General features: G+C 55.2%; 1 protein-coding gene and 1 long non-coding RNA gene across 2 annotated transcripts in view; both read right to left on the reverse strand.

Annotated features, from left to right (window-relative positions):
• Positions 1-6,303: 6,303 nt before the first annotated feature.
• On the reverse strand, positions 6,304-14,123 carry LOC117795731. Its single transcript, XR_004619877.1, has 4 exons — positions 14,002-14,123; positions 13,491-13,560; positions 12,546-12,629; positions 6,304-6,454 (listed from the first exon to the last, which is right to left on the reverse strand). It is a non-coding gene; the product is annotated as an uncharacterized LOC117795731 (long non-coding RNA).
• Positions 14,124-21,491: 7,368 nt separating this feature from the next.
• The window catches only part of WNT9B (Wnt family member 9B), a 33,977-nt gene continuing 28,705 nt past the window's right edge, over positions 21,492-26,763 (reverse strand). The window contains exon 9 of the mRNA XM_034640703.1: positions 21,492-25,933. Within this exon, the coding sequence (XP_034496594.1) occupies positions 25,460-25,933 (474 nt within the window). The 3' untranslated portion in view covers positions 21,492-25,459. The remainder of the gene's footprint in view (positions 25,934-26,763) is intronic.

Below are 26,763 nucleotides of genomic sequence, written 5' to 3' on the forward strand. Positions count from 1 at the left end.
GCCAGGGCGTGGCAGCATCAGCGGGAGCCGGTGTATCGGTCAGTTTCGGTCAGTATGAAAATGTGGCAGCTCCTGAGCGATGCATGGCTCAAAGGAGTTCCGCCTTCCTCTGAACATACTTCACCCATCCCAAGAGCCTTCTTTGGTCATCTCCGTCTCCTCCTTCTGGGTTCCCATTTTCCTGGACCATGGAGGCGTAGTGTAGTAGGAAAGGTTCAGGATTGGATAAAGAGAGCCTGAGTTTGATTTTCCAACTTGATCCTTTAGACAAATCCATTCATTCCTCTGAGCTTCAGCTTCTGTATCTGTTAGACAGCGACAATCATACCCACTCTGTGTATTTTACCGAGTTGAAGGAGGATGAATGAGAAGGGGAACGAAGGGCTTTGTGCGAGATTCAAGGGTTCGTTATTTTCACAGCAACTGTTGCAAGACCTCCTGAGGAAATTCCTTGCCTCCGGTTTTCTCTCCACTGCCCATCTGCCCTCCACGCATATCGCTCTCAAAGCCACCTGCCTAAAATACCGCCTCATGCGTGTGTTCTGCTCAGGAACCATCAGTGTCTCCCTGCTGCTGTTTCCTTGGCCTGGAACTCACCTTTCCTGGTCTGGCCCATCTCCAGCTCCCAAACCCAGAGACTCTGCTTCCTTGCCTGACCATGGGCTCAAGTCACAGCTCCCACTTGGGGAGTCTAAACACACCATGTGTTCTCATCCTCTCATACCTGGGGGCCTGTGTCTATCCCCTCTTCCAAACTTGCCCAGAATCCAAGCCCTCCTCCAGCCGACTTCCTGACCACCCATCCTGTAGCAGCCTCTCTACCCTCTTGTCTTCATCTTTCTCTGTGCCTTAGCGTTCACCTCCTGGGAGTACTGGCTTTCCACGGATAATAAGTCTCCAGACTAGATCATAAGCTTCTTGAGGACAAAGACCTGCTTGTGTCTTTCAGTCAATCTGCTCAACTAATCTAGCCTAGAGAGGCAGTGGGCTTAAGGGGATGGCCTCAGGAATCATTCCGTCTGCATGTCAGGAGACAGCACCTTACCCCAACACGTGAGCCCCTTGACCACCAGGACTTTGAGGATCTGGCTTACAGGAGGGCTCAATGCACGTCCATGAATTGACTAGAGCTGTAGCAGACCAGCGTGTGCGTGGGAGGGGGCGGGGGTTGTGTTTAGCAGGTGGCAACTTAGTGGGACCTGGCAAAGGGTGTCAACCTAGAAGTCCTCCATTCTACAACCCCATGGGCTTGCCCCAGGCATGTGGGAGCCCCTGGGTCATCCCCTTTCATCTCTGCCATTCGATGAGTCTTCTGGGTTTTAGGTGTGGAGTGGGCAGCAGGAGGCATGGGGAAATTGCCTTCCATGCCCTTGATAGCCAGTGCACTGATAACCAATCGACCTGCTCAGGTACCATCAGAGGAGCTGAGCCCTCAAGAGGGGACGTGACCCACCCATATCACCCGGAGTTCCAAGCCCAGCTGGGGTTGGAAGCTGCATGTCTTGACTCCTGTCCAGGGCTTACCTCCCTACCTCGCACTGCCTCTTAGGTGATACACACATGACAAGGCCCTGTTGACAGGGCTTCTAGAAGTGCAGGTCTGGGAACCAGACCTCAGGAACCATCCCTGAAGCCGGATTGCCTACAACATGCCAAGAAGTGAAGGAGGCTGGTCCAGATCGAAAAGTCTCCAAGAAGGAGGCTCCAGGCCCCTTTCTGAGGCCCTCAAACCCGCCACACCTTGGTGCATTCTATCTGGTTGTTTTCTCCACTTGAAATGAAGGTGCTGTCCCCACAGCCCAGGCTCCATGTGCTGTCACTAGCCACTAGCCACACGTGGCCGTTGAGCCCTTGAAGTGCGGTTAATACAGATCGAGGTGTGCTGTAAGTTTAAGATACACACTGGCTTTCACCAACTTAGTACAGAAATACATAAAATGTATAAATACCTTTTCACATTGATTCACATTGAAATGATAATGTTCTTAAAATGAATTTCACCTGTTTCTTTTTCCTCTGTTACTATGACTTCTTTTGATTTAAAATTGAATATGTGGCTCACATTTGTGGCTTCTGCTCTGTTTCTAGGCGGGCAGCCCTGGTCTGGAGTATTTGCCCTTGGCCTCCCTCTGAGGTCGCAGGCTCTTCAGGGCGGAGAACTGACCTGAGTGAGTACTTCTTCCCTCAAGTTGCCGCTCCCTGCTTGGCCACCCAGGACTGGCACATGCTGACGTACAAATTGGGTTCTCAGTTCTCCAGAATGCAGAGCCTGGCCATATGGGCTCCTCTGGGGTCCTTTGGATCCACAGAGTCTCAGAATGGCATCTGAGAGCAATCAAGGCAGGCTTTCCATTGGAGGTGAATGGGGCTTCAGGTTCAGGTCCAGGGTAAGGCAAGCCAGGTAGCAAGGGCACAAAATTTAAGGAGGCACTCATTCTCAGGATGGGCTAGAAACTTCCCTTGCCGCTTACCCTGTTCCCAGCCTTGTCAGCCTCCACTACAGTTCCTTCAGAGGGACCCAGGCAGGAGCCACATCTCCACAGAGGTCCACAGCTGAACTCACCGCCGTCCCAGCGTGTTCCTCACACCACCTTCCAGGGCAAAAACCCCACTCAACACCCACCAAGTCAACCCCAAATAAGCCAGATCGAGCCCTGAATCCTCCACAGCTAAGACCTCTTCACTGTACTTTGAGGGCCTCCGGGAGACAAGCTGCATTAATGGTGATAATTTTGCAGCTTTGAAAGGGAAGCGCCCAAGACCCTGAGGCCTGGGGCTACAGGAGCTCTCTGAGGAGAGGGCCAGACAGCAGGCATCCCTCAGAGGACTCCGTCCCGCTGCAGGCCATGGGGCCAACGTGTCCCAACATTGACAGGCTTCCTTGCACAAGCCAGACCTCACAGAGTGAGGGGGCATGTGAGGAGGGGGGACAAGGAGGCTCAACAAGAGGGTCGGGGGCTCATCCATCAAGAACCGTCAAACAGCAGGGCCACAGGCCTGCCTGAACATTTGGCTTTTTAAAGGGGACTTCTGCAGCTCCCCCACCCCAAAACCTTAGCCTCCTGAAATCAAGCACATTCCACTGGAGAGGGATTAGGGGGTTGGCAACCCAGGCTGGGCTGGCCCCCCCTGCTCACCCACAGTGCTAGGATTGAACCCCCCTATGCCATGCCCCCCCCAACTAGAGCTGCGGTTACGGGGCCCAGGGCAAGGCAGAAATTGGTGGGGCCTTTTTGTCTGCCCCTGCTTTTAAGAAAATAGCACACAATTTGAGAGGCAATATTTACTATCTTTTTTTTTTTTTTTTTTAATCAGGAGAGCTCGCAGTGGGGGTCTCCAAAGCCTTGTGTAAGCCAAGAGCCGGGGCTGGAGAGTGGGAAGGGCCCCATAGGTAGGAGCAGAGGACCAGGGTCATCCTCCCCACCAAAGCTAACGTGCGCCTGGCCCACCCTCCTCAGACACTGGGGATCACCTCAAACCTTGACAGTTGCTCATCAAGGCCTAGGTTCATCCTGGCTCAGCCCCTTGCCCCCTGTTGACCTCAGCAGGCTGCTTGAGTTCTCTGAGCCCCATTTCCTTAATCGGCACGTGTTTCTAGTATACTCCTGGTATAGTGGAAAGTCGTCTGGCCTTGCTATCAGAGGGTGGGGGCCAGTGGCTGGCTGTGCATCCTTGGGTAAGTTACTTGACTACTCTGACCTTCATTGTCCTTATGAGGTTTTTACAAGGAGCAAATGACATATTTGAAAGCACCCGGCACAACACATGGTGGGGGCCGCCATGGGCTGGAGTGCATGCTCATCTCCTGCCCTCCCGCATCACAATATGGCGCCTCCCCAGTACAGCTCTGACCACGCTAATCGCTGTAGCTGTGGCAGGGCTCCCTGCTGGTGTCTCGGGTGGTGGGTTCTGGGCGGCACCCTGGATGGCGCCCCGCACACACGAGGTGCTCAAGCAGTGCTCTATTTTCGCACCTTGGGAGGCAGGGTTGCCAAGGAGTTAAGAGCATCGACTCTGCAGCCTGAGTTGACACGCCGGCGCTGCCGCTCGCTGGATGGGCCGTCTCAGGCCAGCGCCGTCGCCTCTCTGTGCCTCAACTTGCTCATTTGTAAAAGGAGCAGAATGATGGCACCATCCTTGTGCGGTTGTGGGGAGGGGGTGTTAAATGAGGGGATAATTATAAAGGGCACGGGCTCCATGCCACGGGAGGGTTTTGCTAAATCACATTTATTGACCACCTTCCTGGCCCACGGCCGCTCACCATCCATCTGCTGGCCCCCGTCTGGCCTTTGGCAGGCTCTGTCCCATCAGTTCAGGGAAGTCCTTTCTGACCCTGTGTCTATTTTCTTACGGGAGAGGGGAGGGAGCCAAGCTCTAGAAGAGGCCCGGGGAAGGCCTTGGCTTGGCCTCTGGTCCTTGCCTCCCGCCCCGCCCGGCCCCCGTCAGCGCTGGTCAGAAGCCAGGCCCTGCGGCTCCTTTCCTGGGCTGGCTTTCTCCAGGGTGGGGGCTGGGCTGAGCCGGCTGCCCCTCACTCGCAGGAAGAGATCCGACAGGCAGGGGATGCATTCGTAACGCCCAGCGGGCAGCACAAAGGTGGCTGCAGGAGGAGCTTCCTCTCTAGGAGGAAGGGAGAAGGTCAGCAGCCCACATCCGGCCCTGCCTGTTCCTCCCAGATGCTATGGAAAGATGTCCTAGCCACTTCGTCATTGCTGGGCGGGGTCTTTCCTTCACACTGGGGCAGGTCCCTTGGAGGACCCTCGTCTGCAGGGCTGGGCACGCACTCAGAGGCACACAATCTTTCCACCTTGCCCCCGCTCCCCCCCACACACACACATACACACAGTCTAGGGGCTGCAGAATGAAGAAACCACATTCCACTGGGCTGTCCCAGGCTCTAAGGCCCAGCTGCCTGGCTGCACCATGAACTTTCGGGAATGATGGCTTAACTGTCCATGTTCATTGCCCAAGCAATCAAGGTCATGGGTCAGTCCTTAGATAGGGCCAGAGATTTCCTTCTTTTCCATAGCCACAGATGCCACCGTGCACCAGGCCTTCCTCTCTCACACATGTGCAATACATCTGAAAGCTAAGACTCAGCAGAAGGTTATTGCTCTGACCCACTCTGGCTGGGGGCGGGTTCTCCCAAGCATCATCTTCACGGGGGACCTTTGGATTCTGTGATGCAGGCTAAGATCATCTCACTAGGGCCACTGTGTAAAAACAGAGGCTTTCGGACATGTGCAGACCCGCTCCAAGATCCCAGAGCTGGTTCCTTGGTGGTGGGAGTGGGCAGCTCCTGCTCTGTGTTTTGGGAGGTGGAGGCCCAGGGAGGGGGCCCAAGAGATGGGAGCACCTCATTTCCAAGGGAGAGGCAAAGTTCTGCGGGAGACCCTGGGCAAGGAGGCTCAGGGTCATGGACTCAATGGCATCTCTGAAAATTAGGATTCTTTCTATCTTTCTGCCCGACTACTCCTCAAGTGCTTGCCAGCTCGCCTCGTGGTGTCAAAGTGACTGCCACACATCCGGGTACTGCAGGCCTATACTGTAAATAACTGAAGCATAAGGGGAACAGTTTCTTCTCATGTTCCTTTTTAAGAAAGAGGGAAACTTTCTCTCACAAACCCAGCAAAACTTGCTTTCAAGTCTCTTTGGTTAGCATTGTGTTACCTGCCCATGTTCAAATTAATCTCTGAAAAGGGAAAAGGGATGATCACACCTGGATTTACCCCTGAGCTGGGGGGGTGGAGATCCCTTCTCTGGAGGGGATGGGTATCTCATCAGAACTGGAGTTCTCTACCAAGAAGTGGGGCTGGCTACTCACCGTGTCTGTTGGCAATCAAGTGAAAGATCCAGGAGTTTTGCATTTCTTCCCCCACCCCAGGACCTGTAAACCCATCCGTGGCTATCTCAGCCCCCTGCTCTGTTTGTTTTTCCCTCTAGAAGGACTGCTTGGCCACAAACTGCTCCTTGTTTGTTGTTAAAACTTGGCCAAGTGAAAACTTCCTGCCACAGTGTTCTCTCTCTCTCTCTGTCTTACACACACACACACACACACACACACACACACGCATGCATGCACGCACTATCTAGTGTCCACTGAATTACCCTGAACCCCACACATGTATGAGCAAAATGCCTACTCCGATGCATTGCCCCGTCTCTGACAGGGACCCACCCACCGTGGGTCTCTGACAAGGCGTGCACAAACAGGCATCTGTGAGCCTCCATTTTTCCACACACAATTCACAGCCAAAGACCGGGCTTGATATAAAGAAAAGAAAAAAAATGACACCTAACCTCATGTGCTCCACGTGCCCAAACGGAAGATGCTTTCAAGGCTGCGTCCAGGGAGGGGGCAGCTTATCCAGCTGGACCCGTAGCAGGCCCCAGAAGGAATCTCAGTGGTCAAAACCTTGCTCCAGCTCACGCAGAGATGGGGCCTGGCAGCTGGACACTGTGGGGGAAACCAAAAGATGTGTTGCAAATGGCCCAGCCACACTCCGCTGCTGTGAGCAGAGGGAGACACCGTACTAGACACCATGCCTTGGGGTTCTGCTGTTCCCTTCCCGTTCCCCCTCACGAAGTCTGGAGAACCTTCCCATGCAGGAAGGCGGCCCTCCATACAAAAACCAAGTCCCTAATGCAGACCTGCTTTCTCTGGGTAATAGGACCCCTGTCCACCTCAGGGTCTCCCCTTGCCACGCCCTCTGCTGCAGCCACCCCGGCCTTCTTGCTGTTCCTGAAATGTGCCAGGCTCGTTCCCAGTCCAGTTCCCTCTTCCTCACATGGCCCCATCCTACCTTAGCCCACAAGCCAATTCTTCAACGAAACGTCCTTGAACACCTGTATAAGCTAGTCCCTCCCACCTTTATTTTATTTCTTTCAATGGCCTTATAGCTGGTGAGAAAATGCATTCTTTATAGGGTTACTTCTTTATTACCTACCTCCCCCACCCCCAGAATAGAAGCCCCACAAGGACCAGACCCTGCACTGGCCTGGTCCCCGCTCTATCCCAGAGCACAGAGCTTGGCCTGTGGATGGTGTTCAATCACGAATGAAGTAATGACATCTCCAGACCAGACCACTTTTCTGGGATGAAATGAGAAACAAGCAAACCAACATAAACCTGTTGCAAAAGTGCCTGATATTGGGGCGCCTGGCTGGTTCTGTCGGTGGAGCGTGTGACTCTTGATGTCGAGGTCATGAGTTCAAGCCCCATGTGGGATGCAGAGCTTGCTTAAAAGAAAAAAATGTTGTGGGATCAAAAATGCCTGATGGAGATTAGCTACAACCGTAGTCTTCCCACCCTGCCGTGTCCTACACGCAGGAGTGCATTGCCAGAGAGAAGCAGATATAAGACCCTCATAAACGCTTTTCCTTCTCCTTCTCCTTCTCCTTCATCATCCTCAACCTCTAAGAGCGACTGCACTGTAGGGAGCTTGAGAAGTAGCAAAGAACGGGAGGAGGTCGTGTGCTATCTCTAATGGCAACGATGCCTATGTGTTCCGGGCCGTGCTGTGTGTACGGCATTCAGATCACGGTACCCATTTTACAGATGAGGACTCCGAGTCTCATGAAGGCTGAGGGACCTGTTCAAGGTCACCACTGGACTGCAAGCTCTGTGCTCCACACTGCTCTAGTAGGCCACTTCCCTAGCTCTCCTGCGGGTCTCTGTAAGAATTAAATGCTGCAACAATCAACTCACCTGACACAGTTTCCTGGAATTTTCTAAATAACAGCTGTATTGGGAGAATTTGCAGACCATAAGTTTCACCCTTTTTCAAGTGTACAAGTCGGTGGTTTGTCGTACATTTACAGAATTGTGCAAGCATCACCACGACCCTACCCCCCCACCCCCAGACCTAGGCAACCACTGCTCTATTTTCTGTCTCTACGGATTTTTCTCTTCTGGACATTTCTTGTAAACGGAATCACGCAGTGTGCAGTGTTTTGTGACTGGCTGCTTTGACTCAGCCGCACATCGCGAAGGTTCGCGCACGCTGCACTGTGCACCCGGCCGTCATTCCTCTTGATGGCCGAATACTCTTCCATTGTGTGCGTAGACCACGTGCTTTATCCATTCACCAGTTGGTGGACTTGGGCTTGTTTCCACCTTCTCACTGTTGTGGTTAATGCTGCCGTGGACATTCCTGCATAAGTATTCATCCAGACATATGTTTCCGCTCTCTTGGGTAAATCCCCAGGTGTGTAATTGCTGAGCCATATGGTAACTCCACGTTTAACATTTGGAGGGATCGCCGACGTGTGTTCCAAAGCGGCTGCACCCTGTTACGTTCCTACCAGCAGGGTATAAGGCTTGTAGCGCACAAGGGATTCTAGGTTCTGTGATTATTACTGTTGAAATAGACAGTTGAGGCCCCTCTGTTGAGGCGGGCTCCCTTAGGCAAGGATCCTCCCTGAATTTTGAGGTTCCTCAAGGCAAGAACCCCCAGCATGACCTCTGTTTCTGTTTGATTGTCTCTCCTCTTCACCTCCCTCCTTCCTTCCTTCCTCTGGCCCTCTCCCCACTCATGCGCTGTCTCTCAAATAAATTAAAATAAAATAAAATAAAATAAAATAAAATAAAAAGATGTATACCTTTTTAAAAAATCAAAATTACTAAGATTCCCATTGTTAAAACGCTGGAACTTTGTGTACATGCGTGATATTCTGAAGCTGTGTATTTGCTGGCTAGGGGAAGGTGGGGAAGTAGAGAAAAAAGAATCCATTTCCACATCTCCCCTAGGGTGTCTCAGCAAGGTCACAGTCAAGTTCAACGCTGAAAAGCATGGAGAAATGTTAGCCCTTGAGTGGGTGGGACAGAGAGCCTGTGATTTAGGGAGTCCCTGTCCCTGATAATGGTCTGCTCTGTCTCTGGGGAACTAATGCCTCCTCTTCCAGGAAGTCCTTGGAGACTACTCCTCAAAATAACTTTCTGGAAAATGAGGAGCCTACATTCAAAGGCCACACACTTGCTCTCTTGCTGAACAGACCCCCTTCAGGGAGGGTTGCTGGGTCACACACTACCTGTTTTCCTCTGAAAAATTCACACTGAGAATCCAGGACCCAGCTGAGTGAGTGGAAGAAGTTCAGGTGGTGGGAGAAGCCATCCAGGAGACTCTATGATATCTTATTGCACAGAGTCAGTAAAGGAAAATACACCCAGAGCCTATCGAAGAGAAGCCATGTGCTAAGTGCCAGCATGACCTTACCACAAAGTTCCTCAATCCGACACAAATTCAAGGACGGACCCGACATCGGTGACTTTGTGGTTTAACGTGCTGTCTCATGGTGACCCTCGAGGTTTGGTTGACAACAGCCCTGGGTGGGCTCTTCTGGGGACTAGGTGCCTGTGTCCTGTGCGTCTAGGTGGTTCCAGGGGTCAACAGCAGGTGGAGGCGGCCCTGGGTTCCTAGGTAAAGGTAGCCCTGGGTTTTTAGATGAAGGTGACCCTGATGAATGGTAACCTCTAATCCTAGGCATCAAGGATCCTGTTTATGACCCTCGAAGGCAGTAGATCTAGACTCTGGTTAATTGGGCACCTCCGATCCTGTGGCATTAGTGACAGAGGCCTCACGGTTCTAGGTGCCAGCATCCTCTGGTACTAGGTGGCCAACAGGTCCGTGAGCATTGGCCCCAGCTGGTCAGAGAAGAAGGGGAAAGGAGCTAAGACAGAGTTGCACCCACCCTCCCTCCACCCCCAGTCGTGAGGGGCAGCTCCTGAGCCTGCGTGGTTAAGCCTTGGGCTGCGGCCGCCTCTGAGCTAAGCTATCTGGAAGCACTTTGAAAGGGACAGGCACAGCACACAAGTTAGTTATTACAAGTCACTGACAGGGCGGGACTGGGGGGATCCCAGCCAGCAGCCTGCACACTGACCGGTGGCTGAACCCGAGCTGGGCTCCCCGCCCTGGAAGCAGGGCGATGCCTGGGGATGGGTGGCCTCCTGTGCTCTTGGCCTGGCCCCATGGGAGCCTAAGGCCGCCTCCCAGTGGACTCTGGAGGTGCAGTAAGGGGCCACCACCGAGGACAGTGGGATCCAGCAGGTCTGGGCAGGTCTGCTCTGCCGAGGCCGGGCCCTCTCCTGGGTGGCTGGGGCACCCCAGAGCGGGCAGGCAAGCACGTCCCAAGCCCAGGCCCCTGCCCGGGAGGCCCGGCTAATGACCCCGTGCATTCCGGCCTGCATGGGCCGGGGAATTGGCTGAGGGCAGACCCATTAGCTGGAATTCTCCCAATGCTCACACATCAGAGTGGAGGGGGGAGAAGTGAAAAGTTGAAAAAGAGCTAATTATCGCTTTTATCAGAGCGGGTGGGTTGATGGGTCCTGCCCGAGGGCAGTTGGGGCTGCATTAAAGATTAAACACCAGGTAGGGGGGAGCAGGGCTCGTCATTCCACAGGAGGGAGGCCGGCAGGCCGCCCTATGGAGAGCTGGTGGCAGGCGGCAGCCTTAGATCTGTCAGCCAGAGCCCTTGGTCCCAGGGCCCACCATAGCCACATTCCACCAGGGGACCCCCGCAGCGCCCGGCACTTCCGCCCACCACTGCGGGGAGGGGGACTTGAAGTCCACATCTGCTCCNGTTGAGGTCCACATCTGCTCCCTCCAGCGATGAGGGGTCGGGGCAAGCCTAATTAGCCAATTGGTAGGTTTCCTGGCACCTGTCCTAGGGGGACATCAATGATCCCTGCACATCACCCTGTGACCTTACGTGTAGAACTTGCTTTGGAATTATATGAGGCCCGGCAAGGACTCAAGGTCAGAGAGTCCGATCCTCCTGGTTACTGCGGAGCAGGGGCCTAAGGCCCAGGGAAGGGAAGGGACTCAGTCAATCACTTTGCTGGGCGTTTAATCCCATGAGGTGGTAAATCCCTTGAGGGTGTGGGCTGCATCCTCAATGTCTCCTCTTTACACCGGAAGGAACTGGGGGGATTAGCTTCGAGTCATCAAGGCCAGGGTGCCTTCCTTATGCCATTGCAACCCCACAGTGGTTTGGGGACACTGGGTGTTCAATGAGTGTTTGCTGTGTGGATGATAAAAAGGCCGCACCTAAAAAACACAATGGTCATCTGGAGCCTTCTCCAAATCTTGGGGGCTAATTGACTGGCCATGAAGAATGGATGGAGGTGACTATTACGGTCTTGAGTTACTAGAACAAACCGAAGCAGGGGTCGGAGGGGGTTGCTGAGGGCTGCGAGCAGACTGACTGTGACAGATGGCGTCAAGGCGGTCAGCTGTGCTAGTCTTCATCGTATGTCCCGACAAAGATGTCCACTAAGACATCTCCATCCCCACGGAGACCCTGGAAGCATGGTGTCCACTCTCCGGCTCCTCTAGGGACCCATAGCCCTGTGTGGCCAGCAACTGCCTTGCCCAGAAGGAAGAATGAGGCTCCTTGCTTCTTCCTTTTCTCCCAGCCTCTAGAAACCAGAGTCTTTCCAGTTTGGTTTCTTTAGGCTTCCAAACTCCAACTCAGAATTTGGTGCTGTTCTCACCTCTCCCCATGGTGAATGATTATTTTTCAGAGCTCTTGAAGCTTCTGCCAGCTGGGCTGCCCTTGACCGTTGTGGAATAAATACTTGTTGAAGGAGGGAGGAATGGAAGAAGGAAAGACGGAAGGAACAAGGGGCAGAACTTTTTTAAAAGTGGAGGTGGATGAGAGCCGGGCCTCCTTCCCAAGGAGCTCGTAGTCCAGTGGGGGAGAGAGAGAGAGATGGTTGCACAGGGCGTTTAGTGTCAAGGTAAAGGGAAAAAACGATCTGATGGTAGAAGCTCCCAGGAAGGCATGATTCACTCTGGGGGGCAGTGGGAAGCTTCTTAGAGCTGAGACTTTAAGATGGGGCAGGAGTGAGGAAGGTGGACAAAGGGAGGAAAGGCATTCTCAGCAGGACTGGCATGAGCAGAGGCACGGAAGTGGGAAAATGTGGCCACATGCAGGGAGCGTGGAAGTGGCTCGGCTGGCTGGGGCCTGGGATGCCTGCACGGGGCCTGGAGCTAAGGGCTGAGACGGTGGGGAAAGGCTGAGGGGCACACCTGGGGATGACAGCCAAGGTTCCAAGCAGGGCTGTGACATGTCTAGCCTGTAAGAAATGTAAAGAAGGACTTTGAAACTCTGAGGACTGGCATTAACCTTTGCTAGAAACAGAGACCGTTCCATTTGGAGCCAAGAAAGCTCTGGGGTCCCCAAGGCCCTGCAGAGAGTGATCCTCAGACCCTCATGAGTACAGACCTGGTGACAGGGTGGGACTGGGCCAGGGGATGGACCCCGCAGCTGGAAGGCTGTTGGGCCGGGTGGTATGGGAGGCATTTCACTTTCTCCCTGACATTCTCTACAAGCTGACATCCTCCCCACTGAACGGGGGAACTGGGACAGAGGAAGGTTAGAGGGGCCCAGATGAGATCCCCCCACTTGGGGACCCGCTGGAGACCTCTCAGCTCTCAGGCAGCAGGTGGCACGGCTGGGAACACTGCAGCGGATGGGTTAACAATGACTCTCCCCTTAGAGAAGCCCGAGTGCGGTGCCCCCACACTGCACCCCCAGGCCCCACAGACCTTACTTTGATGTCCGGCTCGCTCGCCATCTCCCACCTGCAACCCAGGCAAGGGCCTCACCTCTCTGAGCCTTGGTTTCCTCACCTGCAAAAAGAGTTGATAAGTCTCAGCCTTCCCTGGGAGCTCCTGCAGGGCTCAACAAATGAGTAATAGCCACGGAAGACACTTGGTAAATGGCAGCGTCCTACACAGAAGTAGACGCGATGATTAAAATGTAATACCAGAGTCCAGAGCAGGGAAGACCCAGACGTGGGTTGTCAGCATTCTGCACCCAGAACCATTGCGAGTGTCTGGGACTTGCCCAGGAGAGCCCCTGAGAGCTGCAGGGTGCCCCTCCTCTATCACCCTTCATCAGATGCTCGGCAAGGGAGACAGACTGAGCTGAATCTGAAACCTGCTTTCCCCCTTCCTAGCTGTGTGACCGGAGAGCCTACCTCAGGGGGCTGTTGTGAGAATTAAAGAAGTCGAGGGGCGCTGAGTCCTTGGCGTACTCACTGCTGGGCTGTGGGGAGCACACACCGAAGTTTGCTTTTCTTGCCCTCCTACCTGCATGCCACGCCCTCCCAGCCCCCTGCTCCCACTCTTGTCTCTTCCTGAGGAACCCTGTGGCTGGTGAGACCCCTGGAGTGGTGGGCCAAGCAGGGCTGAGCAGGGCTGAGGAGAGAGGCTTGGCCCTATGGTTTGGCCAGGAGCCTGCCAGTTGCAGAGTCTGGTGACTCCGGGACTCGTCTTGGAGTGAGTGCCCAAGATGCAGGCCCCGGTGGACTCTGTCTGTCAGAGGATGCTGGTCTGAGAGTCTACCCCAGGACAATGAGGACAAGATTCCAAGACCCCCAGTTCCCTGGTCTCCTGCTCACAGCCCACAGAGGGGCCACTCCTCCCGGCTCCCAGCCCCCACTGCAGCCCCATCTCCTAGGCAGGAACCCACCTGGGGAATTCACAGACCTGCATTCCTTCTCCCGAAGCTTCTTCCAGCTGGGCAGCCCTTGCCCCTTGTGGAGCACTTTAGGCAGAGCTGGGAAACCACAAAAATTTTAAGCTGAGATGAAGGAACGTAATGGGCTCTAATCTGAACTGACAGCAGCATTATTAGCTGGCCAAGGGCCTTAGGAGCAGTGGGTTAATAGGGAGGGAAGGGGACAAAGGGGGAGGGGGACCGGGGACAGAGACACACATCTGACAGGGAATGAGGCATGGCCTTGGAAATGGAGCTCAGGGAGGGCCAAAGTGGTGGTAAGAGAAGGAGTAGCCCAGGCCCTGGGGGACAGAGTGTTCTAGCAATAGCGGTGATGGTAACGATCATAGCAGCTAAACGCTGGTTTAGAGCAGACAGTGAGCCCAGTGCTGCTCTGAGCCCCTGTGTTAATGGGTGGAATCCTCACAATGCAGGGTTAGCATATCCCCATTTCACAGATGATGTAGAAATTACGGCACAAAGAGGTCTGTGATTGCTGACCTGTCTGCAAGGTTGGAGTCTGTTGCTTCCAGAGGCCTCCTTCTGCTCTCGAAAGGTCCAAAGTCAAAGGCCTCACTCAGGAGTCACTGAGATGTAAGCACCACACAGAAGGCTGTTGGAGCTCCTCCCTCCAGGGTCTGGAATGGAAGAAAAGACATGTTCTCGTAACTACCGCACACGCACGGCTGATGGGGGTCAGCTGAGTGCCAGGGAGAAGGGGGCCAGGAACAGAGAGGTCAGAGGTCTGAACTAGGCTTTAGAAGTCGGAGATCCGGGGTCCATTTAGTCAACCCAGGGGCTGGAGGCCATGACCGCTGACAGCTGGCTGGACCCCGCCAAGGCCATGATGAAGCTATGTGCTTACGTGCCCCCTGCTTTCTCCCCAGAAGTAGAGAGGGGCCATGGTCACCAGCCCTACTTCCTCGTGGCTCACTAACTCACAGCTTGCCTGGGGTCAGGGCTCTTCCCCGCTGGCCCCCAGCCACGGGGTCACATGCTGAGCCCCCCCGGGGGGGGGGGGGGACTTCCTGTCAGACTACCACTGTCACACCCCAGAGGTCCTGACTCCAAAGGGAACACCTCTCAGGGAGCTGTGCGCCCCCACCCCACCCTGCATCTAGACGTAGTCAAATCCTGACCATCCGGCCCCCCTGGAGATCAGATTTTCAAAATTGTATTGTTGTGATCATGGGTTCTAAGTCCAGAACACAAATCAGGCTTCCGATGTGCTTAGTGGGCTTTATGGAGTCGGAGGAAATGGTTCTCTTCCTGTTGCAGGGACGGGCTGAGCAGACATGCAGAGAGAATCTGAGACAGGGGAGCTCTGCCCTAGGACCAGGAAGTGGCCTCCGGACCCCCCCCCCCGCCGGGGGGCAAAGCCTGACCACATGACCTCAGGACTGTGACCTCACGGAGGTAACTGAAGCTTCGCATGCCTCGGAGTCCTCACCTGTGCCACGGGGGTAGTATTTACAGCTCCTCGCTGCTGCTGGGGTGGGGGTGAGGCGGAGGGGTTGGCGTGCCCTTCGTGCTCACCCCGCTGGCTCTCGCCGCTCTGCGTACGCTGTCCCGGGCCTGCGGCCCGTCCCAGCACGGGGAGGTTTCTTGGTCTGTGACATGAAACGAAAGGACCCAGGTAGCCGTCCTCTGCATCAGAAATCCAGGGTTGTTCGGGTCGTGTGTTCGAGGGGGAACCGCGGTGAGAGGAGCTAAGCTCCCCCTCCCCAGAACAAGCCACCCTCAGCTTGGGCCTTCTCTCTGTCGCCCTGCACCGCCCTGCACCGGGGCTGGGTCCACGTGGACGATAAAATGCCGCAGCAAGTGCTGGGAGTGCCCATCACCAAGGCTCCCGGAGGCCCCGGAATATATCACAGGGGCAGCGGCAACAGGCGGGCCCCCTTTCCCTCGTCCCCACCAACGGCCGCAGCGATAATCGGAGGATAATCGAACGGTAAGCACCTTCTGTGTGCCAGGCCCTTTCTAGAACTACCCTCCGAGCTCCTCGACGACCCTGCACACCCCATAACCACTTCCCCAGGCCAGGTCTGCACCCCTCTTACCTGCCCCCCGCCGTCTTCCCCTAAGCACCCTGTACTCATCCCTTGTCAACACTCATCGCACTTTATTTTTATTCTATTTTTTATTTTATTTCTTTTCAGGGGTAAGCAATGCATTCACATGGTTCACAATCCAAGAGCAACAACAAGGAATACAGTGAAAAGCCTCCCCGCTCCGCTCCCCCACCCCTGTTCCCCAGCCACCGAGTTCAGCTGCCTGGGGCAACCAGGGTTGTCAGTTTCATCACACTGAATAGTGATGACTTGTTTATCTGTCTTCTGTCCTTTAGGAGCTGGGACTGTGCCTGCCTGGTTAACTGCTTCATCCCCAGCACCCGGCACAGCGCCTGGCACATATAGGCGTACTATGTATGCAATCTGTCTCTCTCTCTATCTACCTACCTGTCAATCATCTATATCTCTAGGGATACCTATATAGAGCTCTTTGTTTGTTTGTTTTGATGAATGAGGCTCCAAGAAGAAAGGTAACAAGGCTGCTTGGCTCACCCAGAACTCTGTTTATCTGACTTTTAAAGACTACCTATCCTTTCTTCTTGGTCACGTAAGCATCCTCTGTGAAGTGGATCCTGATTTCATGTTTTTAGCCCTAATTTGTAATTGGAACATAAATAGTACTCCTCAATAAATGATCACAAGAGAAGAGCCACGTGTCGGGAAATAGCGTCTCCCCACTTCAGAAGTCCCCCTGCTGCCCACCCGACCCTGATCCCAATGTGCGTTCGGGATGTTATTGCTACTACTCACCTTGGGACTCAGTTTCCTCATCTGTAAAATGGGAAGAGCCTGTTAGGTCTGAAGTTCTATGGATCTTTGATGTGTTCCCTGTTACTACTCCGACCAGCTGGTACTGCTTTATGCCAGCACTAACGTGAAATGATAGCTCTGAAAGTTTTTTGACCGGAGTGAACGTTTGATCCCAATGCACGAAATGCATGAGGTGGGTGAGGACAGTTTTCCGTCTGTCCTGGGCTCTACACCAGCCAATCCAGCCATGTCCTAGCTCTGGCCCAGGCCAAGGGTCAAGTACACACAGCTGTGGGTCCTCTGAAGGGCTGGAGCGAGGGGCAGGGGAGAAGCTCACCCCGGGGAAGCAGCTGAGGTGAGGGGTGAGGACCTCCTTGGGGAGGGCAGCTTGGCCCATGCACCATCTTTATAAGGAGACCAGCAGGCTACTTTCCAGTCGATTAGCTCATTCCCGGCCTGCAGCTGCAGAAGGAAACTCCCTCGCGTGGCCTTGTTGCTGCTGGTGGGCCAGCTGAGGGTCCTGGGAACTGGGAAGGTGAGGCACGAGGGGGTGAGGGGAAGGAGAGGGAGGAGAGAGAAGGGCAGGGAGCATGCCAGTGACAAGCCAGGGTGTCTGGGAGGCTGAAACAGGAAGCCTGCTCTGGTAGGATGCTGCTAGGAGGGAACAGTATGGAGGGCAAGATTCACAAATTCATTGGTTCATTCACCTTTTCATTCATCCAATAAAGCAAAGAATGTCAATATTAAGAGCTATTTGCTAGTCAAGGTATATGCAACATGCTAAGAAAATGTAAATGAGGGGACAAACAATGATGTGAGGGGTTGCAGGAGTAGGGGCATTAAGGGAGCAGGCAAATTTCACTGAAGATATTTAGGTCCAGCCATGAAGCAAGCCTAGAAGCCAGCCCCCAAGTCCTCCCCACCCCTGTGGCCCATCTCTTGCCAGACCTCCAAATCCCAGTCTGGCTGGTGCCCTCACTGGATCTGAGTCTAAGGTCTGCCACATACTTGCTGTGTGACCTCAGGTAAGTGATCTAACCTCTCTGAGCCTCAGTCTTCTCAGCTGTAAGGGAGGGACAACACCAACTTGGAGGGCTGTCTTGCGATTCAAATAGGGCAATGCATAAGAGGCACTCTGCAAGGTGTTTGGCACCTGCATAGAACATGCAAGAAACAATGTCCTGTTGATATCATCAGTATCAGTGGCGGTGGCAGCTTCGTTTCCCCAACCTTGGGCCTCTGTCTCTGGGCAGGAGAGGAAAGCCGAGGCTGTTCCCAGCATCTCCCATCCCTGGCCCCCGGCCTTTGGGGAAACATGAGAAGCAGAGCTGGAGGATCTAATGTGCGCCCCCCACACCCCTTAATCCTTCCTGAACTTGGGGGGGGAGTGGGGTGGGGGCGGCATTGCTGTAACACCTGCACGGCTCTGACATCTCCCGCCTCTGGGCAGAGAAAGCAATTTCAGAAATGACATGTTGCCAACAAGCAGAAATCAGCTTCTGAATTAAACTGTGTTGGCGTCAGGTGACCCCAGGCTTGAAGGGCTGGCTGCATGAAGACAGCTGAGATTAGGGCCTGTCAGCCACTGGAGGGGCTGTGCGGGAAGGGGTGCGGGGACCCCGGGGGGCTACCGTTGGCCGCCCTGGACTTGTTCAGACGGGGGCAGGAATTTGGACTCTGGGTCAGGTTCTCCTGCAACTCTGACCGGCCTCCACTCTCACCTGTCCACTCTGCACGGTGGGGGCGGGGCGGGGAGAGTCCGGCCAGGCTCCCCTGGGCCCGCTGCAGCATAAACACATTAATGGGACCGAGAGAGCCAGGGAGGAATGTGGGCCTCACAGCCCCTGGGGACTAGAGGAGGGACGGGTGGGGGGTGGCGGAGAGGGGATCAGACACCCCAGAGGCAGTCAGCCTCAGCTCTGCAGGTATGCAGGGAGGAGAGAGAGGGAGAGGGAAGAAGGAGGACTGAGCAAGAGGGAGGGGCCACCACCGACCACACTGAGCCCTCGCAACGTCTCGATGCCACCTTTTCCCTGGCGCCCTGGTCTCCGTGCAAGCCGTGCCCTGCACTTGGGACAAGAGGCACGAAGGGTTGTTTAACGGCCAGCTCTGTCATGTACTGTAGGGTTTGGGGCGTGGCAGGGAACCTCTCTGAACCTCTGTTTCCTCATCTGTGCAATGGGCATCACTTTCGTCTATATCCCCGAGGTTGCCATGGGGACTAAGGCAGGTGACCTGGGGAAGGGCGCCGGACTTACAGTGCCGTGAGGTGTTTCTCACAGAGCTAAGCACCTAGTGACCTCTTCCCTCTTCCCTGTCTCCTTGTCCATGACTGCCCTGAAGGCTGTGCCTCCGTCTGGTCACCTGGACACCCTAGGGCGTGCCTGGTATGGGGGTTTGCTGAACGAGCGGCTACAGGAAGGGACCCCCGATGAGAGACAGAGCAAAGTAAAAGTGGAGAATGAATGGGAAGAGCAGGAAGTAGGCAGAGAACCCCACCCCGCTGCTCTCACTCCTGAATGTCCCCCACCCCAATCACTGCTCTTCCCTCTGGGCCTTAAAGCCTTTCTCCTGGAGCAGGGTTGAGGCAGGCTATGCTTGCTGGCTAGACAGTAACTGTATCTCCCTGACCGGAAATTGGACTTGTAGGATCATTTCACGAGTCTTTAGGAGTCAGTGGGGCAGAGTAATTGACCTTGGGCTCTTCTCCAGAGCTCTAGGACTTGGGGTCACCACGGTCATGCTCCATAGAGCCAGGAGCCCAGCAAAAAACAGAACATCGCCCGAAGGGGTGGAGGGCCTCAGGGAGCAGTGAAGACAGACTTGTCAGCACTGCACAGCCTCTAAGGTGAGAGGTGGGCCTGGGAGGCCAGAACAAGGCCATCTCATGATTTCCAAGAGAGGAAATCTCTGTCCCCCACCCCACCCCTGCTGCCCTCCAGTCCTCTCCCACCTGCTATAGGAACTCCACTGGGAAAGGGCACCGCTCCTCACCCCCTGCTTGGAGCTGAGTCATCAGAGAAGTAACCCAGAAATCTGAGAAGATTCCAGAGGGCAGTGGGTGAGAGCTCAAACATGAGAAAGGCCTGAGTTTGAATCCTGGTTCTGCCACTCACTCAGCCAAAGACTGAAGCTGGTCCCTAGACCTCAGTTCCCTCATCTCTAAAATGGGGGTAACCATTCTTGGGGCATCTGGGTGGCTCAGTCGGTTACATGTCTGACTTCAGCTCAGGGTCCTGGAATCGAACCCCACACGGGGCTCCCTGCTCAGCAAGAGTCTACTTCTGCCTCTGCCCCTCCCCCCGCTCGTGCTCTCTCCCTCTTTCTCAAAAAAATAAATAAATAAATAGAATCTTTTTAAAAAATGGGGATAACAATTCTTACCCTGCAGGGTGGATCGTGAAGATTAGAAGGAATACCAGGGAGGGGTAAGGAAGAAGGGAAAGCTCTTTATAGAAGAATGCCAACTACAGAATAGGCAGGGAATGATGGAATTAGAAAATCACCATTTGCGATCAGTTTGGGCAAGGACATCGGTGGATGCTGGAAGTTTTGGGTAAAATGTTTGTTGAACAACAAGATACTCCCACAGTCTCAACACATCACCGGCAGACGAGTCACGAATCACCAGGGGAAAGGGCCGCTTCCCATCAGAGAGATCTGGGGGAAACCAGATCTGAGCCAAGTGATGAGGTTCATTCAATGTCACCCGTCATGTTGATAAGCCAACATCCTGTGGCTCCTGACGGCCCGCACAGAGAAGGACACCCATCACCCAAGGAGATTTCTTGCCAAAATATCAAACCAGAATCTGGTCATAAGGAAACAATCAGAAACATCTCAACGGAGAGGCATTCCACAAGACAGCTGGCCTGAACTCTTTCAAGTATCAAGGGCATGAAAGCAAAGGTAGGGAGACTCTTCTGGATAACAGCGGTGTTGGGAGGGCATGACTACAACACGCAAGGCCTGATTCTCAAGTGGATTCTGGATCACACACACACAAAAAGTTAGAAAGGACATTTTGAGGGAGAGGTGCAAAGTTTGACTACCGAGTGCGTGGGAGATAATATTGTATCTTGCTTGTGATGACGGCCTTGTGGTTCTTTTGGAGATACAATATTGTATCTTGCTTGTGATGGAGGCCTTGTGGTTCTTGTCCTTAGGAGACGTGTAATCAAGTATTTGAACGTCCTGGTGGCTGCAGTGTTCTCACAAATGGTTTCACAAGATCAATATGTACTGAGAGGAAGCGAGAGACAGCGCACATAACTCAGTGTCTCTAAAAGGGGAGATACTGCAGGTAAAGTCCCCACCCCGGGATTGTCTCAGCAAGTGCCAGTCTGGGGAAGAGATCCCCTCTCAGAGCCGCTGGGGGTGGAGAGGCCTGAGAGCCTGTTTGGGAACAGCCTTACGGGCAGGAGCAGATGGAAGGAGGCCGAAGGCGATGTAGAGTAGAAAGGATGTAGAGTTTGGAGGCAAAGACCCAGGTTCTGTGCTGTGTGACCTTCAGTGAGTCTCTTAACCATTTTTGTGCCTCAGTTTCCCTATCTGCAAAAAGGGAAGAAAGATGCCTGCCTTGGGAAGCTCAAATGAGAAAACAGATAAGAAGTCCCTTAGAACACTGGAGCCCACTGCGTGCATACTTCCGTCACCACTTGGAACCAGCCGGTCCCCGGGCCCTGAGGAACACTGAGCAGAAGGAACACATGAGGACAGGCATGAAGGTGGGAGTGTAAGTGCCCTCACTGTTGGACTGGACCGCCCTTTGCCTCACTCTCCAGGGACCTGGCGTGGATCCCAGCAGGGCTGGAGAGCTGGGGCAGGGTAGCTGCCAAGCCCTCTCCGCTGCCCTCTGCTCAGTAAGGGGTCTCCTCCCTCATCAGACCTCCAGGGGCAGTGTCGGTGAAAGGCATGCCCTTCCCGAAGCATACTGGGAAGCAGTATGGCCAGAGAAAGGAACTGGGGGGCTCACTCGTAAAGGGCCCAAACCATTGCTCAGCTGTGCCTCTCATTTGTCCTACTGAGCCCTAAGTCCCTGAAGGGTCCTGTTTCACGTTATCTTGCCCCCCACCCCAAACTGCATTGCTGTCCATGGGGTGAGGACGCTAGAAATAGTGATCATGTCCAGGTGGGGACCCAGCCTCCAGCCTGGTCTGACTTGGCACATAACCTTGGCTGGGTTACTTCCTTCCTCCAGGCCTCAGTTTACCCAGAATCCATAAAAGGGGGTGATCCATTCCCGCCCTACCTGTATCTGAGGGGAGGCAGCAGTCCAGAGAGGGAATGAGCCACTCTTTGAAGGCCAGCAGATCTGTGCTCAAATCCTGACACCCCTGCTTCCTAATGGCATTCGAGAGCCTTCATTGGTTGTGTCCAATACGCAGCATTATTGTAATAAATCAAGACAAAGTGGGTACAAACATCTGACATGGAGTTTACTGGTTTATTGTCTCTCTCCCCCACTAGAGTATCAGCCCCACGAGGCAGGGACTTGGTTTTGCTTGCTGCTACACCCCAGTATCCAGAGAGGTGCCTGGCGCTCAGTCGGGGCTCCCTGTGTAATCTTGGATTGAATGGATGGACATACAGTGCTTAATATACGATAGCTCCCATTGAAATTCCAAAACGGGCTGAGACAAAAAGCACTTGAAGTTCATGGATGAGAGAGGAAACTCTGGGAAATAAAAAATAATCTTTGGGGCTGGCATGGGTCTTCCTATGGGCCTGTCTGCCAGGCAATGAAGGACACAGGGACACTGGGCTTATCTGGACAGGGAGAGGGACACAATGTGCCCACGAGAGCCAGGCGGGGACATCCATGAGGGAGGTGGACTGGAGTGGGGGTACATAGCAAACTGGGGACCCCCCCATGCGGCCTAATAGGGCTCCCTCCCTGTAGCCCTGACTGTGGCCAGGTGACAATGCAGGCCCCGTTGGCCAACAAAACTGATTTCACAAGGCAAGCCAGAAATCCAATGGAAAACAACTCATTTTTAAGAGAAAACCACAGATGAGAGCAAATGAAACCCATCTGTGGGCTGGGAGGGGCCCCGTGTTGTCGCCCAGTCCTCTCAAGCAGCCCCAGGAGTGGCTTCCACGCGGTCCTTTCTCTCCAGGCCTCTCAGGCAGCCCCAGGCTGAGACACAGGACTCCGTTTGGAGAGATGCTGATGTGCTGTCCAGATCCGAAAGGCCGGGGTCACACACAGCTGGAGAAGCAGCCACTTCCTTGGGCTCTGGGGCTCAGTGTGTAGCCAGACTTTGGGGCTCCTAGGCTCAGGGCAGGTCAGCTCCCGCAGCGCCTGGCCCACACAGTTTCAGTAAATAGCCATCAAACAAGACCTTCTTAGTGTGGGGAGGGCACAGTCCTCCGTCTCTGGGCCGCATCTGTAAACCCAGCACAGTAATGAGCCCCCCACCGCACACACAGTTCAGGGCTAACGGGGGGGGGGGGCAGAGTGGGGGAATCAAGTGGGATTAAGGGGACAGGAGTGTTTCTGAAGACCAAAAGTGCTTTACAAATGCAAAGTGTGGGCATCTTTCTCGTCCTCATTATTATGAGCAAGACAGTTTCTCCAGAGCAGAAGAGGGGCCTGGGACCCGGAAGAACAGAATTTACAAAACCTTCACAAGGACGAGCCGGATCAAGGCCACCAGGGCTCACACCCCGAAGGGATGCGTTCTCACTAGCGCCAAGACAGGCTCCTTTCAGAAGCCGATGAGACACCCCAGCCCCCTGGGGAACAGTTCAGGGGCGGCCCCGGTCCAGCCAAGCGGTGTCTCCCCCGACAGGACGGCTTCTGACAGAACACACAACCCCCACAGGTGCCGCCCATGAAATATAGAAACTATATAAATATTATACATAAATATTTTCTCATATATCTTAGCTATATAAATTATTCTCTTTTGCCCTAAAAACTACATGTGTGAGGTAGACCAAAAAAATACCCTGTGAGCATTTCCCTTAAAGCTCTAGAATGAGGGGCCCCCGCAGGGCTGAGGTGGACCTTTGAGGGCACCCGGAAAAGAAAGGGGGTGGAGCAAGAAAAGAGAAGGCGGGGCTAGACAGGGAGGACCCCTCCCCAGGCCGAGGAGCCCTCAGAGCCTGCCTTTATCCTCCTGCAACCCCAAGACCGTGGAGTTGGGGTGCACACAGTGTGTTGATGGATCAGGCCCCTTCTTCCTGCCGGTGAGGCCTCTGGTGCCTTATGCCAAGGGCTGGGGCAAGGTGGAGGCAGAGTCGGGGTCTCAGGGGAACAAGACGGATTGGGCTGGCCAAGAAACAGTCTCCACGAAGTGCAGGGAGTGGAAGAAACTAGAAAACCAGCCCGCTCTCCTTTCTGCTCTTCTTGGCAAGAGGTGGGCCGGCTGCCTGGGCCAGCAAGGTCAGTCCAGGGAGGGGGTCTCAGGTAAATTTGGCTCCTCCTCAGAACCTCTGCAGCCAGAGATCCATCCGGCCTCTCTCACAAGCTGCCCTGACCCACCAAGGCCGGGGAAGCTCCTTGCCCTCGGAGGTCCCAGGGCACCCAGGGCTTCTTCCTGGGCTCTCACTGGTGGTTTCTGAGCATACGGCTGATTCTGAAGTTTCTGTTCAGCAGAGGGTCAGCAACTCTGGGTTCAGGGAGAAAGGAAGCTGACAGAGGGTGCGGCAGGGCCAGCAACGCAGCCAAGGGCTTCCCGGAGGAGGTCACTTCCTCCTGGCTAGCACTGCTTCCCTGCTTTGGGGAAGCGCTCAGCTTCCAGCAGAGTGGCCCCTGCAAGGTCCTGGTTCTAAACCAGACAATGGGTGCTGCTAGATGGGAACTCTCAGCCTGGCAGGTCCCAGGGGCATGCATGTGTGTGTGTGTGTGTGTGTGTGTGCGCGCGCGCGCGCACGCGTGTGCCTGTGCACGCGCACCTGTGTGTATGTACCAGTTACTCTCTCCTCCTCCCACACAAGGCCTTGGCAGGTAGCACTGGAAACGTCCACAGGATCAGAGGAAATTAGCAAAGTCACTCCTATTCCTCAGGTAAGAGCCAAAGTGGGGGCCATCAGTAAGCGAGTGGGGCCCCCAAGGAGCCAGGCTTAGCAAAGACGTTCCCGTGCCTGTTAACTCCAGGGCAAAACCTTCATTAGATGAGTAGCTGGAAGAGTAGGAATGTAACCAGAGTCAGAACTTTCTGGGTCACAAACGCCAGCTGTGCTGGGGCCTCACAGCGCAGGTGGACCGCAGCCACAGGCCGCCGACCAAACCCGGCCTAAGGGGACGCTGAGAAACTGAGCTCCCTGCGTCCCTACCTCGAACCAAAGGCTGTCACCCTCTCCTGGGCTGGGACTAAAGATTTCCCATCCGGAAAACAGGGGAGGGGTCACTGTGCCTCTGTGCAGCCTCCGTGCGCCAAGTGCACCCCACCTGGGGACTGCACGACCCCACCAGCATCCCCTGGGGCTCTTACCAAACAGAGCTGGGTGGGTGTCAATAACTGAGCTCTCAAGGCAAGAATGAGGCTCCGTGCATATTTTAAAAGCCAAATCAAGGACACAGGGCTGCTCCAGGGCACGTATCTGACTTCTGTCCACCAAGCCCAGCAATCTTCCCTTTCTGCAAACAAACAGCCCCTACCATTTGGCCTCTCCGCCGACCTCTAGCAGAGCAAAGCCACTGGTGGTGGAGCTGCATGGCCTCCAGGGCTCACTGTGACCTGAGCAGAACCCTAGGCCTGGACTGACCCAACCCTGACAGGCTCCAGCCTTTGCGGCCAGCTGACAGGCCCAGAAGCTCACCTCCCCACATCTTGCTGGCTCTAGGCCACTCACCCGAGGAACGGAGATAGCGGGATGTCCCCCCTCTAAAAAACCCCAGTCCTGGCCTCCTCTTGGTCTCCCTTATTCCCTCCCCACCTCTTTTCCGACTCTGCGCTCCTGCTCCAACAAGGCTAGGGACCCTCCGTGCCGGTCACCCCAGCCTCTCTCTGTGGAGTGTCGAGGGGGGGAAAGGCGGCTGAGGCCAGGCGGAGAGAGGAGTGCATGAGCACAGGCGCTAGCTATGTCGGTGAGTGCCCGCCTGCTGTGCGTCCCTGCCTGAAGGGGCCTCCAGGTGGCCGAGCGCCTCCAGGTCCTGGCAGCGCCCCCAGGCACACGGGGCAGCGGGCCTAGGGCTTGCAGGTGTACACGAGCTCCTCCCGCACGCACTGCTGGCACTCCACGTAGCAGCACCACTGCACCTGGCAGTGGCAGGAGAAGGCCACCAGGCGGCTCTGGGTGTCGTAGCCCCGCCCGCAGCACAGGCTGCCGCAGCTGGCCTCCCGCGAACACACCCTGCCCGCTGTGCCGGGCGAGTACTTGCTGGGCCGGCAGAAACTGGGCGAGTCTTCCATGTAGACCAGGTCCCCAGGCCGCGGGGCCAGGCCCTTGGTGGGGCTGCCTGGCCGGGCAGGGGCCCACAGCTCCAGGCGGCCCAAGGCCTCGTTGGTGGCACTGGACACCTTGACGGCTGAGTCATAGCGCAGCTTGAGCGCCTGACCCGTCTCGCGGAAGGGGGAGAGCTGCTTCCAGCAGGTGCGCACGGCGCAGGAGCCCGACACGCCGTGGCACTTACACGTGGTCCTGAGGCCACTCTTCACTGCCTGTGAGGAGAGACAGAATGCAGGTGTGGCCAGGGGCCCAGAGCCCACGGCGCCAGCCCACCCCCAGAGCGTGGACCCTGACAGGGACGTGGCAGCAGGATGGGTGAGAGACAGCGGAAGGGGGCACATGGGACCCAGGCTAACCCACGTGCCACCCTGTGCAAACTAGCTCAAGGCCACCCTTCCACTGGGCTGAGGTGCCCACCTTGGGGAGAGCAGTGTGGGCCAGATCTCAGCCCCAGCTCCTTCCCCTGGCCCAGAGTAGTTGAGGAGTAGAGACCTTGCACAGCTGTGCACAGGTGCCCTGGTTTACTCCGAGTCAGCAGTGAGGACACAGAAGTCGGTTTCCTAAAGAATCGGAACCCTGGCCTCTCCCAGCCTCTCATCCCAACAGACCTAGAAACTTTTTACCCTCCGGTCCTCCCTCTACTGTGTGCCTCTGCTAAGCCCCTTCCCTTCTCTGGGCCTTCTCCGTCTTTCCATCTGCAAAATGGAGGAAGTGGGGGTGTTGGACCCGATCCAAGTTTTCAAACTACGTTGGCTTCTAGGACGTCCAGGAAGCCCAGTCCCGGGATTGGAGACCCTTCTCCTAACACGTTTCCGCCTCATCAGGGCCCAGTCCCAAGCCTGGCCCCCACCTGCTGCTTCGCCCGCGATGGTGCCCAGGACCCTCCCCTACTTCCTGGCACCTGGTAAGGGCATGCGGGTGGAAGGAACGGGGCTCTCCCGGGGACAGCTGCGTGTGTGCTGAGGGGCATGGCAGATGCTGGCCTCCTGCAGACTGGCTGCCTGCAGTTGCACCCCAGCGGGGGCAGGGCTCTGGGCCTCCG

The sequence above is a fragment of the Ailuropoda melanoleuca genome, chromosome 13, assembly GCF_002007445.2.
Source record: "Ailuropoda melanoleuca isolate Jingjing chromosome 13, ASM200744v2, whole genome shotgun sequence".
In the NCBI taxonomy this organism is placed as follows: Eukaryota; Metazoa; Chordata; class Mammalia; order Carnivora; family Ursidae; genus Ailuropoda; species Ailuropoda melanoleuca.